A 15,199-nucleotide genomic window follows, 5' to 3' on the forward strand; every position below is an offset into this window, starting at 1 on the left:
AAGCTATCAGATGTTCCTGGTAAAACATACCAGATTTTGAAAATATTAGAGCATTAGGAAAAAACAATTATTGCTTATCCTTGTTATGTCTTGCTCAACTAATCCACCATATTGTCTGTCTCATCATCAGGGTTGCTTGTCATCTCCTGAAGCAACATCACATCTTCCTATCACCCAGGAATGGAGGGCTGATGGTGGGTGTAAACTAACCCATGCATAGTACCATGAACAAGGCTGTCTGCCACTCCTGCGTAATCAGCCACTTAATCTCCACAATAACCCAACAAGGTAGGTGCTGTTATTATCCCCATTCTACAAGTAAGAAAAGTGGGGTACAGAGAAGTTAAGTGACTTGCCCAAGGTCACCCATCTGGTAAGTGGCACAAAAACAGGCTTTGGGTCCAGAATCTGTACCCTTAGACATTACACTACACTGCCTCCCAGCTGAGAACTTATGGCTAAATTTATCAGACATACTGTATATAGCTGGATAATACAAGGTGATTTTTGGCCCTTTAAACACGCACAGCTATTTAAAACTTATTTACATGAAAAAATACATACACCATTATTGATCTAGTTTTGAATATAGTATGACTTTTTAAGACAGTTTTCACAACCTTTAACGGAAAATTCACTTTGTTAATCTTAAAAAAAAAAAAAAAAAAAAAAGGTGCCAGCGGCCAGGAGTAGTTAAGCCCAGTTTAGACTGGGGCTGGCAGGCGCCACCCCTTACAGGTCATCGCATGGCCTTGGGGGAATTGCTTAGCCTTCTTTGTTTCTCCATCAGCAAAGCAGGGATAACAACAGTGCTATCTCATAAAATGATAAGGATTAAATGATAGTATCCATATAAATCGCTAAGCACAGTACGTGACACGGTGAATGCTCAGTGAACGTTGGCTTTCATTATTTAGATCCTGAGTTATCTGTACTTCCAGGATGCGAGTCGTCCAGTAACCACAGAAATGCTTTCCCCGTCCCAGAGTCTCTGCCGATCCCTTGAGCACATTTCTCTCTATTTTCCACATAACACAGTGACAAGAGAAGCAGGCTTCCCTGGACCCCAGACCCGAAGGTGGCTCCGTCGCCTCTCTCAGCCCGGGAAAGAGGCAGGCTCTGGATTTCCTCGGGGCGGCACCACAAAACTCAACCCAGACTTCTCACTTGGGTGAACTCAACTGTTAGTGAGGGATCACCCGCCCACTCTGCCGGGCTCCGCAGCAGGGAATGTGGGCACCGGTGGCAGGAAGAGGAGCTCACCCACCTACCAAGCCCGAGACTGGGCACCCCTCCTTCGCAGCATCCCTGGGGACTTCGTCCCCTCCCCGCTGGGAGGCCACTGGGGATCTACCTAACAATGCCAAGACAGTGAATTTCCCCTCAAATCCTCTGAAATACATCCCCACGATTTCTAAGAGGGAGTCAAGGGACACCAAGAGCTTCATAAAGCCAGTAAACAGCTACACCAAGAGCTTCATAAAGCCAGTAAACAGCTACATCCCTGCAGCACATGTTCAGCCGCCTGATCCAGCTCCCCAGTGCTTGCCGCCGCCACGTGCGAACCCGGGCGCTCCCAGCAGCGCCCGCCGCCCAGCCGGTCGCCGTGCGCGGCCTCCACTCACCAGGTGAAGAGTTTGCCCTTGATCCGGCGCAGCAGGCTGGCGGACTCGCCCGCTGCTCCCTGCGCGTGCGGCTGCGGGCCGGCGGATGCCGCCGGCGAGGTGGCCTCCATGGGAGCCCCGCGGTCTCCGGCGCCCGGAACCCCTAGACGTGCCGGGTCCCGGAAGACGGGAGGCGGTGCCTGTGCTGCCGGTGGGGCTCGGCTCGGCCAGTGAGTCCGCGCTCCCGGGTTCGCTCGCGTCCTTCTCGCACCGCGGCCGGCGGGCTCCTTCTGCGGCAAATCATTAACTGTCAAGCCCCTAGGGCCAGACAATACATTTGCAGATTGCAACCTGGCACCTCGGGGAGCCAGGAGCAGGAGGAGAAAGGGCGCTTTTTTATTCCGCCTTGGCAGTCGAGCTTCACTGTTGGGTGACACCCAATATGCATTTCAAGTTCTTATGATCCCTTATTTAAAATCAGCAAATGAGGTGAATCGAGGTTATGCCAGCGTGTACTAACCTAAGAAGCAGTGATTTAGCTACTGCCTGACCTTTGCTAACTGGGGAGGTCCGGCTGACCCCTCCCTTGACCTAGTCTCCCTCCCTCTGACTAACTTATAAAAGATATTTCCCATCTAATAGAAATGAAGACACTTTAGTTCTGTGTTTCTTGTTTTCGCAAAACATGGGTAAAATCCTATGTTTCCTATCCGTAAAAGGATGCCGGAAACATGTCTTCGTGGTCTTTGTGGTGTGTCTCCTTCCTTACAGGTGTGTTCGGTTTGCCTTTCAATAGTCAGAATTGTCTCTGAGGTGCTAGAGAAGAGTGTCAACCCCTGGTGCTCAGCTAGGGTGTCCTGGGCCTGGGTCACGCCTTCCGATGCTTCTGCGGGCCAAGGAGGGACTAGGAACTGGGGTCCAAAAGTTCCTGACTCACTGACAGAAAGGACGTTTGTGGGTCTGGTAGACTGCTACTTCCGGAAAGGAGATCAGGAAGACAAAAGGAAAGGTGTTGGGACCATTTTTTCCCCTGACCACCTCCTTTCCGGGGCAAGGTCCGGGGGGCGGGAGTGGGGAGCAGGCTGTGAGAAGAGTCTAAGAAAAAAAATAGATTTTGAAAAATGAAATGTAGCTTTAGGAACCCCAAGTTTAGCAACTACAGAAACCCCAAAATTTAAATGAAATGATTTTTTTTTCAATTGTTTAAGAAGAGAGAAGGTGATACGATAATGGAAGCAGAGCTTGGAGTGATAGCTTTGAAGATGGAGGGGTCTCCACAAGCCAAGGAATAAAGTCAGCCAGTAGAAGTTTAGAGCCTTGAGAAGGAAGTAGCCCTGCCGACTTAAGCCTTAACTATAGCCCAGTAAAACTGATTTCGGACTTCTGGCCTCCAAAACTGTAGGAGAATAGACTTGTGTTGTTTTAAGCTACTAAATTGGTGGTGACTTGTTGCAACAGCTGTAAGAAACAAATGCAGATGTAGTATATACACTAACTTGTAAGTGATCATGAGGTACTGTCAAGTGAAAAAAGTAAGTTGCAGAGTTGCAGAATAATTGTATAATATGATTCCTTTTTAGTAAAAAATACCAACTAAGTAACTTAATATCTTTATATATACATATACATCTATATGCATATCTTTATGTTCACTTGTGTTTATATGAGCAAAAGAAGGGTGTGAAAGAATACACACCAGGCTACTGATACTGGTTTAAGTTGTGAGGGTGGTAGGAATGGGAGGGAGTTGAGGAGGGGAATAAGGGAGAATTGTTTTATACATCTTTGTTTAGTGTTTTTACTATGGGCATATACTACTTTTGCAATTTGAAAAATATTCAATTAAGACATTTTTCAATAAGTCGTGTTTGGCTCAACATATTACCCCCACAGGAAAATGGGGCGAGGAAACGTAGTCAACCACTAATGTGGATTCTAAAGTTATGAGCAAAGTTATATGTATTTTCTAAACAGAAAATGCTCCTCAAAAAGTAACACTAGTAGTATTGCTCTAGCAATGCTCCAAAATGAGCTCACCCTCTTACTGAGGATTATTGATCAGTCTACATTACATTGGTATCAGGATTAAAATACATTGAGTGGATCTGTGGACACTAATCCACAAGTTTTTGTCAGAGGAAATTTACTGAAAAAAATTGTTTAGGTGTTGGAGATTTTGCACAAAATAGCCTTACTTCTTACAAGTACCAAAAAAGAGCTGCCTCTTACTGAGCACCTACTGTGTGCCAGATAGTATATGTAATTTTCAATCCTTTTCCAGTTATCTATTGTTATGTATCAAATCACCCCCAATCTTAATGGCTTCAAACAACAATCATTTTATTATCTCCTGTGGTTTCTGTGGATAAGAAATTTAGGAAAGTCTGGGCCAGGCAGTTGTGGCTCAAAGTCTTTCATGCAGTTGCAGTCAGAAGGTAGCTGAAGCTGGAAGGCAAGGGGTTGAGGGTGGGGAGGTGTTAGGGCTACAGCATCTAGGGGCTGACCAGCGTCTCTCTCTCTCCACTTAGTTCCATGTGGTCTCTTATTGTGGGCTAATTTGGGCTTCCTCACAACCTGGTGACTTTAGGGTAGTTGGTCTGCTTACATGGCAGCTGGGTTCCCCTTCAAGCAAGTGTCCTAAGAAGAAAAAGCCAAAATATTGTTTACGTTCTCCAGCCAAAGACTACCATGAATATACATGTAGTTAAACAAGTTGAATTTATTACTCCTTGAAGTGAGGGAGAACAAACCCATTGGAGAATTATTGGATGTCTCAGTTAAGAGGATGTTAGAAAGAACCTATTATAGGATTTGGGCTTTGGTTGAGTGGTTTGGGGGAGGGTCTAAGGAAGCAGAGATTGATTCACCCTAGACTGAATGCTGTCAGATTGCATGCAATTCTGATTGGTATCTCAATAAATCAGACGAGGGTGAAGATAAAACTACAATTGATAAGGAAGTAGCAGTCACTCATTTTGACCAAGGGAGAAGGAGAGTTGGTATTTTGGGGGTGCCACAGTGAGTGACCTTGTTTTTGTGTTTAGATAAAATTATGAAGTGGCTTTTTTGGTCTCATTTTATCATGGTCTCAAAGTAGTCTTGTCTGAGAGTGGTACTCTAAGATTGTTCACATCCAATAAAAGAAAAATATGGCCTAGCTATGAGTACCAGGCCAGCTTCCAAATGTTAAAAACTGCTTTTTATTTTCTTTCTCAGTATCTTCTTTCATGACCTAACCTCAGAAGTCACATAGTATCATCTTCACCATAATTACAAATCCATCCAGATACAAGGGGAGTGAATTTAGACCCTATTATGGACAGAATGTTTGTGTTCCTCCAAAATTCATATGTTGAAATCTAATTCCCAATGTGATGGTATTTGGAAGTGGGGCCTTTGGGAGATAATTAGGTCCTCATGAAAGACAAAGAGCTGGCTTGCTCTTTTTCTGCTATGTGAGGACACAGTGAGAAGTTAGCAGTCTGCCACCCAGAAGAGGGCTCTCAACAGAACCCAACCATGATGGCACCCGGATCTTGGACTTCCAGCTTCCAGAACTATGAAAAATAAATGTTTGTTATTTAAGGCATACAGTCAATGGTAATTTGTTAAGGCAACTCAAATAAGAAAACCCCCACCTCTTTTTATTATTATTATTATTATTATTATTATTATCTTTTGGCCCCGGCGTGGGGCATGTGGGATCTTATTCCCCATGCAGGGATCGAAGCCGCACCCCCTGCATTGGAACCGCGGAGTCTTAACCACTGGATCACCAGGGAAACTCCCACCTCTTGATGGGAAATGTGTCAAAATCACATGAACGTGAGTGCTTGGAATGGGAGCTATTGTTGTAGCCATCTTTGGAAAATATAGTCTGCCACAAATGTTTTCCAAAATGCTAGGTTTATTCGCACTGGTTAGCTTATTAGCACTATTTTTTAAGATGAGTAACCTAAAGCTCAGAAAGATTAAGTAACTTGCCCAAGATCTTCAGAATAATAACTGACTGGCTCTGAAATCAGGGTCACCCGGCTGCCTATATGATTTAACTGACAAGCATGCGTGAGCCTCTTTCCCACTAACTTTTCTCCCCTGTATATAAAAATAATTGTAAATAAATATTCTTTTAAATCTCACCAAACACAACATATTATATAATAAAAGCCATTATGGATATTTAAGTGTCATATTAAGATTGTCATCAATCAAAAAACATAAGATTATACTTCTAAGTGTTTATGATTTTGTGTTATGTTCTTTTATAAGGCATATTTTTAAAATATTTATTTATTTATTTGGCTGCATCGAGTCTTAGTTTCAGCACGCAGGATCTTCGTTGCAGCATGTGGAATCTTTTTTTTTTTTTTTAATTTATTTTTGGCTGCGTTGTGTGTTCGTTGCTGCACATGGGCTTTCTCTAGTTGCGGTGAGCGGGGGCTACTCTTCATTGTGGTGCATGGGCTTCTCATCATGGTGGCTTCTCTGGTTGCAGAGCACAGGCTCTCGGCACGCAGGTTTCAGTAGTTGTGGCACGTGGACTCAGTAGTTGTGGCTCGTGGGCTCTAGAGCACAGGCTCAGTAGTTGTGATGCACAGGCTTAGTTGCTCTGCGGCATGTGGGATCTTCCCGGACCAGGGCTCTAACCTGTGTCCCCTGCATTGGCAGGCGGATTCTTAACCACTGCGCCACCAGGAGAGACCCCATGCGGGATCTTTTGTTGCTGCGCATGGGCTCTTTGTTGCAGTGTACGGGCTTCTCTCTAGTTGTGGCGCGGGCGCTCTACAGTGGGCGGGATTAGTTGCCCTGTGGCATGTGGGATCTTAGTTCCACAACCAGGGATCGAACCGGCATCCCCTGCGTTGGAAGGCGGCTTCTTAGCCACTGGACCACCAGGGAAGTCCCTGTGAGGCATATTTGAATACTAAAAATACCATAATAGTAATGAACTTCAACTTTTTTATTGAAAAGGATCAAAAAGAAGAAAAATTCTAAAGCAGATATCATTGTTTAAGACTCCCTTAAACTGGAACCAACGTTTAAGATAAACTAAAGTCATTTATAAAAATTTGAAATATAGTGGATTTACAATATTGTGTTAGTTTCAGGTGTACAGCAAAGCAATTCGGTTATATATTTTTTCAGACTATACTCCAATACAGGTTATAACAAGATATCAAATATTGTTCCCTGTGCTATACAATAAATCCTTGATGCTTATCTATTTTATGTATAGTAGTTTGTATCTGTTAATCCCGTACTCCTCATTTGTCCTTCTCTCCCTCCCTCTCCCCTTTGGTAACCATAAGTTTGTTTTCTATGTCTATGAGTCTGTTTCTGTTTTGTATATAGATTTTTTTTTCTTTGGTTGCACCACGAGGTTTGCAGGATCTTAGTTCCCCAACTAGGGATCAAACCTGTGCCCCCTGCAGTGGGAGCATGGAGTCCTAACCACTGGACCACCAGGGAATTCCTTAGATTCCTTTGTATTATTTTTTAGATTCCACATATAACTGTTATCTCATAGTATTTGTATTTCTCTGTTTGGCTTACTTCACTGAGTATATCAGTCCATCCATCCATGTTGCTGCACACGGCAATATTTCATTCTTTTTTTTACGGCTGAGTAATATTCCATTGTGTGTGTGTGTGTGTGTGTGTGTGTATACCACATCTTCTTAAACTGTTGATGGGCACTTGGGTTGTTTCCATGTCTTGGCTATTGTAAATAGTGCTGCTATGAACATTGGGGTGCATGTATCTTTTTGAGTTAGACTTTTCACTTTTTCCAGATATATACCCAGGAGTGGAATTGCTGGATCATATGGTAGCTCTATTTTTAGTTTTTTGAGGACACTCCATATTGTTTTCCATAGTGGCTGCACCAAGTTACACTCTTACCAACAGTGTAGGAGGATTCCCTTTTCTCTAAATCTTCTCCAGCATTTATTATTTGTAGACTTAGTGATGATAGACATTCTAACCAGTGTGAGGTGATACCTCATTGTGGTTTTGATTTGCATTTCTCTAATAATTAGTGACATTGAGCATCTTTTCATGTGCCTGTTGGCCATCTGTATGTCTTTGGAAATTTTTCTATTTAGGTCTCCTGCTCATTTTTTTATTGGGTTGTTTGGGTTTTCTTTGATATTGAGTTATGAGCTGTTTGCATATTTTTTGATATTAGCCCCTTATCATTCACATCATTTGCAAATATTTTCTCCCATTCTGTAGGTTGTTTTTTCTTGTTGATTTCCTTTGCTATGAAAAGCTTTTAAGTTTGATTAGGTCCCATTTATTTTTGTTTTTATTTGTTTTGCCTTGGGAGACTGATCTAAGAAAATATTGCTACAATTATGTCAGAGAAAGTTTTGCGTATGTTCTCTTCCAGAAGTTTTATGGTATCCTGTCTTATATTTAAGTCTTTAAACCATTTTGAGTTTATTTTTGTATATGGTGTGAGGGAGAGTTCTAATTTCATTGATTTACATGTAGCGTCCAGCTTTCCCAACACCACTTGTTGGAGAGGCTATCTTTTCTCCATTGTATATTCTTGCCTCCTTTGTCACAGATTAATTGACCACAGGTGCATGGGTTTATTTCTGGGCTCTATATTCTGTTCCATTGATCTATATGTCTATTTTTGTGCCAATACCATGCTGTTTTTTTAATAAATAAATAAATTTATTTATATATATATTTTTGGCTGCATTGGGTCGTCATTGCTGCGCGTGGGCTTTCTCTAATTGAGGCGAGCGGGGGCTACTCTTCGTTACGGTGTGCAGGCTTCTCATTGTAGTGGCCTCTCTTGTTGCAGAGCACAGCTCTAGGCACACGGGCTCCAGTAGTTGTGGCATGAGAGCTTAGTTGTTTCATGGCAAGTGGGACCTTCCTGGACCAGGGCTTGAACCCATGTCCCCTGCATTAGCAGGCGGATTCTTAACCACTGTGCCACCAGGGAAGTCCCAATATCATGCTGTTTTGATTACTGGAGCTTTGTAATATAGTCTGAAGTCTGGACCTGTTATGCCTCCAACTTTGTTGTTTTTCCTCAGGATTGCTTTGGCAATTCTGGCCCTTTTGTGATTCCATATAAATTTTAGGATTATCCAGTTCTGTGAACATTATCCTGGGTATTTTGATAGGGATTGCATTAAATATGCAGATTGCTTTGAGTAGTATAGCCATTTTAACAATGTTAATTCTTCCAATCCAAGAGCATGGGATATCTTTCCTTTCCTCTGAATCATCTTCAATTTCCATAATCAATGTTTTATAGTTTTCAGTGTATAGGTCTTTCATCTCCTTGGTTAAGTTTATTCCTTGGTTTTGTTTTGTTTTGTTTTTGTTTTTGTTTTTGGACACAATTCTAAAAAGGATTGTTTTTTTTACTTTCTCTTTCTGATATTTTGTTATTAGTATAAAGAAATGCAGCAGAGTTCTGTATATTAATCTAGTATCCCACTATCTTGCTGAATTTATTTATTAGTTCTAACTGTTTTTGTGTGGAGACTTTAGGGTTCTCTATGTGAAGTATCATGTCATCTTCAAATAGTGACATTTTTACCTCTTCCCTTCCAATCTGTATACTATTTATTTGTTTTTCTTGTCTGACTGCTGTGGCTAGGACTTCTAATACTATGTTGAATGGAGGTAGTTAGTTGGTCATCCTTGTCTTGTTCCTGAATTTAGCAGGAAGGCTTTCAGCTTTTCACCATTGAGGATTATGTTGGCTGTGGTTTTGCCATAAATGGCTTTTATTATGTTGAGATACGTCCCCTCTATGCCCATTTTGGTGAGAGTTTTTATCATGAATGGATGTTGAATTTTGTCCAGTGCTTTTTTTTTTTTGCATCTATTGAGATGATCTTGTGGTTTATGTCTTTCCTTTTGCTAATGTGGTGTATCACATTGATTGATTTGCTTATGGCAAACCATTCTTGCATCCCTGGAATGAATCCAAATTGATCATGTTGTATGATCTTTTTAAGCATTGTTGGATTTGATTTGCTACTATTTTGTTAAGGACTTTTTCATCTGTATTCATCAAGGATATTGACCTGTAATTTATATTTTTTGTAGTGCCTTTGTGTGGTTTTGGTATCAAGGTGATAGTGGTTTCACAGAATGAATTTGGGAGCATTCCCTCCTCTTCAATTTTTTGGAATAGTTGAAGAAGGATAGGTATAACTTTTTCTTTTTATGTTTGGTACAATTCCCCAGTGAAGCTGTCCAGTCCTGGACTTTTGTTTGCAGGGAGTTTTTTATTACAGACTCTATTTCACTGCTAGTGATCAGTCTGTTCAAATTATCTGTTTCTTCTTGACTCAATTTTGGCAGGCCGTATGTTTCTAGAAATTTGTCTATTTCTTGTAGGTAGCCCTATTTGTTGGCATATAACTGTTCATAGTATTCTCTCATTATTTTTTGTATTTCTGTGGCATCAGTTGTTATTTCTCCTCTTTCATTTCTTATTTTGTTTTTGTTTTTGGGTCACCTCTCTTTTCTTCTGGTGAGCTTAGCTAGAGGTTTGTTGATTTCATTTATCTTTTCAAATAACCGGTTCTTGTTTTTACTGCTATTTTCTATTGTTTTTTTATTTTATTTATTTTCTCTCTGATCTTTATTATTTCTTTCCTTCTGATGACTGGGTTTTGTTTGTTCTTTTTCTAATTCTTTTAGGTGGTAAGTTAGGTTGTTTATTTGATATTTTTCTTGTTTCTTCAGGCAGGCCTGTATCACTATGAACTTCCCTCTTAGAATTGCTTTTGCTGCCTCCCATAAATTTTATAAGGTTGTGTTTTCATTTTCATTTGTCTCAAGGTATTTTCTGATTTCTTCTTTGATTTCATCATTGACCCATTGGTAGTAGCATGTTGTTTACTATCCATGTGTTTATTCTAATCCCAGTTTTCTTTCTGTGGTTAATTTCTAGCTTCATACAGTTATGTTCAGAGAAAATGCTTGAAATAATTTCTATCCTTTTAAATTTGTTGAGATTTGTTTTGTGACCTAGTATGTGCTCTATCCTAGAGAAGGTTCCATGCATACCTGAAAAGAATCTGTATTTTTTTTTGTTTTTTGTTTTGGATGTAGGGTCTTGTAGATATACATTAAGTCCCACTGGTCAATTTTGTCATTTAGGATCTCTTTTGCCTTATGATCTCTCCATTGATGTCAGTAAGGTGTTAAAGTCTCCTGCTATTATTGTATTATGGTCAATTTCTTCCTGTATGTCTGTTAGTATTTGCTTTATATAGTTAGGTGCTCCTATATTGGGTACATATATGTTAATGAGTGTAATAGCCTCTTCTTGTATTGATCCCTTTATCATTAGATAATGCCCTTCTTTGTCTTTTTTTATGGCCTTGGTTTTAAAGTCTATTTTGTCTGATATGTGTGTTGCTACACCCACTCTCTTGCCATTTCCATTTGCATGAAATATCTTTTTCCATCCCCTTACTTTCAGTTTGTGTATTTCACCCTGAAGTGAGTCTCTTGTAGTCAGCATATCATAGTTTCTTGTTTTATTATCTAATCTGCCACTCTGTGTCTTTTGATTGGAGCATTTAGTCCATTGACATTTAAAGTAATTATTGATAGGTACGTACTTATTGCTATTTTAATCCTTGTTTTCCGGTTGTTTTTGTAGTTCTCTTTTGTTGTTCTCCTTGTTGTTGTTTTTCCTTTTGTGGTTTGATGATTTTCTTTTGTAGTATGCTTGAGTTCTTTCCTTTTTGTTTTTTGTGAATGTATTGTATGTTTTCTATTTGTGCTTACCATGGAGTTCAAGTATGTTGACCCATAACTATATCTATTTTCTTTAAACTGAAAGTCATTCAAGTTAAAACACAGACTAAATGATCTACATTTTTATACTCCTTTCTCCCACATTTTGTGACTTTGATGTCCTATTTTAAACATTCATGCTTATCCTTTTACTATTAATTGTAGTTAAAAGTCATTTTACAATTTTTAAAGTTGTTTTTAAATCTATGTTCTAGCTTATTTAAGTGATTTTCACCTTTTATATGTTTGCCTTTCCTATTGTGATTTCCCCTTTCCTATAGACTCTTGCTTCTTTTCTATTTAGAGAAGACCCTTCAATATTTCTTTTGGGGTAGGTTAAATATTGCTGAATTCTTTTAGTTTTTGCTTCTCTGAGAAATTCTTTCTTTCTCCTTCTATTCTAAATGATAATCTTGCTGGGTAGAGTACCCTAGGTTGCAGGTTTTTCTCTTTCAGGACTTTAAATATATCATGCCACTCCCTCCTGGCCTATAAATTTCCTGCAGAGGAATCAGCTGATAGCCTTATGGAGGTTCCCTTGTAACTGACTCTTTGTTTTTCTCTTGCTACCTTTATAATCCTCTCTATCTTTAACTTTTGACATTTTAATCATGATATGTCTCAGTGTGAGTCTGTTTAGGTGCATCTGTTTTGGGGTCCTCTGTGCTTCCTATACCTGGATATCTGTTTCCTTCTTCTTTAAGTTTGGGAAGTTTTCAGCTATAATTTCTTCAAATACATTTTCAATCCCCTTCTCTCTCTCTTTTCCTTCTGAAGCCCCTATTATGCGTAGGTTGGAATGTTTTATGTTATCCCATAGATCTTGTATGTTACTTTCTTCTTTTTCTTTTTCTTTTTATTTGTCTTTCTGTGTACTGTTTGGATTGGGTGATTTCCATTATTCTGTATTCCAAATCACTTATTAGTTCTCCAGTGTCATTTAGTCTGCTACTTATTGCTTCTATATTGGTTTTTATCATGACAATTGAATTGTCTGTTTTTGATTGGTTCATTTTTTTTGGTTTCTAATTCCTTGTTAAAGTGATCTGCATTTCCATTGAAAATCTTTTAAATTCATTTAGAATTTTTATTACCTTATATTTGAACTCAGGGTCTAGTAGACTGGTGAGGTCTGTTTCATTCATTTTTTTGGGGGGAGATTTCTCTTATTCTTTTAATTGGGAGTAGTTCCTCTGCCTTTTCATTTTACTTAACTTTTTCTGTCTCTGAATTTAAGAGAACCAGTTATCTACTCTGGTCTTGAAGGGGTGTTTTTATGTGGGGGCCCCCCTATGTAGACTGTGTGTGTCCAGTATTTTTGGTGTGAGGGCTGGTTTTGTTATGGATGCCATGCAGAATGGGTGTGGTTGGTGTTAGGGGATTTAAACCCTGTGCAGGAATGAGGCAGGGCTTCCTCTATGCTCTGTTGCTATCACAGCCCTGTCAGGGGCAAGGTCTGCTCCCCAGTTTTTGGAGTAGAAACCCTGAGGCTCAGGTTCTATCAGGCTCCATTGCCCTTGAGTGCAAGACCTGCCACAAAGGATGTGATTGCTGAAGGAAGTGAAGCCCATGTGATCACAGAGGACCTATGTGCCGCCTGTGTAGGCATCTGTGGTTCCACTCAGAAGCAGCCCAAGGTTGCATCTCTTTTTCTCTTGTGTTCATCCCAGATCTAGTGCAAGGCTATGGTGTGGAGTAGGCTGGGGTTGGGGGTCAGGGCATTGTGATTGCAGGAATTAAGGTGGCTATGCTGCCTCGAGATCTGGGCTGCCTCTGTGGCAGACTTCTCCCAGGACTTGTCTGCTCCAGATCTAGTGTAAGCTGTGGTATGGAGTGGGCAGGGCCTAAGTGCCCTCACTGGAAAACAAACCATTGAGTACTCCTGCCCAGGGCCTGTCTGCCCAAGATGCAGAGCTTAACCACTGTGCCCTCTTGTGGTACTGCCCTGTGCACACATTGAAGATGTTCACTGCAGCCCCTCCCACCACCTTGTGCACATGCTGACAATGGGCTCCAAGTTTCACCTGGATCACACCTCAGGTGCCCTAGTATGTCTCCACATAGCTAGACCAAATCTTCGCCCAGATCTCGTGCCAGGCTGGGATGTGGAGTGAGCAGGGCCAGAGTGTTGTGCCTTGGAATTGATAAGTGCAGCAAAGCAGCAACTGCCAGTGCAAGGCTCTTTCTGCCTTGATTGTTAGCAAGCCAGCATGTGTGCACTCCTCACAAATAAAAACCAGGCTTCTCCAGCCCTTCTGTCTGTCTCAGCAGATTTCCCAGCAGGCAAGAGGCCTTGCAGGCAAGACCCCAGGACTGGGATGCCCAGATTGTGGGTTGACCTGCTCACTTCCCAGAATGAGGGTCCCCCTGTGTGGACCTTCTCTTCCTTACAGATCCCTCCCAGGGGTGCAGGTCCACCCTGATGCCTTTTTTTTTCATCCTATCCAATTATGTGGAGATCTTTCCTGCACCTTTGGTTGTATAGGAGTTCTGTCAGTTTTTCCAGTTAGTTTTCCATGAGAATTGTTACACATGTAGATGTACTTTTGCTGTGTTTGTGGGGGGAAGGTGAGCTCCATGACCTCCTACTATGCCATCTTGATCCCCCCAATTCCTGAAGTCATTTTTATGAAAAGTAAATGGGAACTTTCCAAGTGTAATCTGTATTTAAGTTCATCTCAAAGCCCATATTTTAAAAGCCTTATTTTAATACAATGGAATATTATTCAGCCATAAAAAGAAATACTGCCATTTGCAACGACATGAATGAAATTCGAGGGCATTATGATAAGTGAAGTAAGTCAGACAGAGAAAGACAAACTTTGCATGGTCTTAAAATAATTCCACTATGTGAAATCTAAAAAAGTTGAACTAACTCATAGAAACAGAGTAGAATCGTTGTTACCAGGTGCTGGGGGAAATGGGGAGACATTGGTCAAAGAGTACAAACTTTCAGTTATAAGATGAATAAGTTCTGGGGATATAATGTACAGCAAGGTGACAACAGTTACCAATACTTTATTGTAAGCTTAAAATCTGCTAAGAGAGTAGACCTTAAATGTTCTCACCACACACAAAAAATGGTAACTATGTGAGGTGATGGATGTGTTAACTAACCTTAATGTGGCAGTCGTTTCAGAATATATACATATATCAAATCATCGCACTGTATGCTTTACTCATACAAACTTATTTGTCAATTATATCTCAGTAAAGCTGGGAGAAAACCCTTATTTTAAAAGATCTTGGGACTTCCCTGATGGTCCAGTGGTTAAGATTCCATGCTTCCAATGCAGGGGGCCCAGGTTCGATCCCTGGTTGGGGAACTAAGATCCCACAGGCCACACAGCAAGACCAAAATATTACAAAAATTTTTAAAAAGTAAAAGATCTTGTTTGTAGGGTCTACTAAATATATACTATTGCCACTACAGTTGAGGCTTACAAAGACAAATAGCTGTCTTCCATCAGCTAAGCCTCCTTATTTTCTCTCTCAGAGATGTTCTAAGAATCTTACTGGCAACCTGTCTTTGATTTGAATTACTAAAAGTATACAAGGTACCAAAAATGAAAATGTCAATTATTTGTTGTTAAGCAGAGTGAATCACTAATACTGTGTGCTTAGGTGGCAACTTTGTTTGAAGAATTAACTTTATTACCATTATGTTACTATAGGACACATTGCAAATCAATCAACCAATATTAGCTGAATGCAAATTATGTGCAGACCACAGTTCTAGATATGATCAGTGATATTCAAGATATGAAAGATACTTTTACCCTTCCTTCTATCCTTCCTTCCTTCCC

The 15,199-nt window shown here is 40.5% G+C and overlaps 1 protein-coding gene and 1 long non-coding RNA gene across 5 annotated transcripts in view; one reads left to right on the plus strand and one right to left on the minus strand.

Annotated features, from left to right (window-relative positions):
• The window catches only part of SLC35F2 (solute carrier family 35 member F2), a 58,386-nt gene extending 56,359 nt beyond the window's left edge, over positions 1-2,027 (minus strand). For 2 of the 4 annotated variants that reach the window (XM_082342992.1, XM_082342991.1), the window contains exon 1: positions 1,626-2,025. In XM_082342992.1, the coding sequence (XP_082199118.1) occupies positions 1,626-1,735 (110 nt within the window). In that variant the 5' untranslated portion in view covers positions 1,736-2,025. Of the gene's footprint in view, positions 1-1,625 lie in introns of all 4 variants that reach the window. The other 2 variants (XM_082342993.1, XM_082342990.1) reach the window with 2 other exon arrangements.
• The window catches only part of LOC309606206, a 404,244-nt gene that overhangs the window by 375,820 nt on the left and 13,225 nt on the right, over positions 1-15,199 (plus strand). The window lies entirely within an intron of this gene.

The sequence above is a fragment of the Balaenoptera borealis genome (genome assembly GCF_965194805.1).
Source record: "Balaenoptera borealis genome assembly, chromosome: 11".
NCBI classification, from domain to species: domain Eukaryota; kingdom Metazoa; phylum Chordata; class Mammalia; order Artiodactyla; family Balaenopteridae; genus Balaenoptera; species Balaenoptera borealis.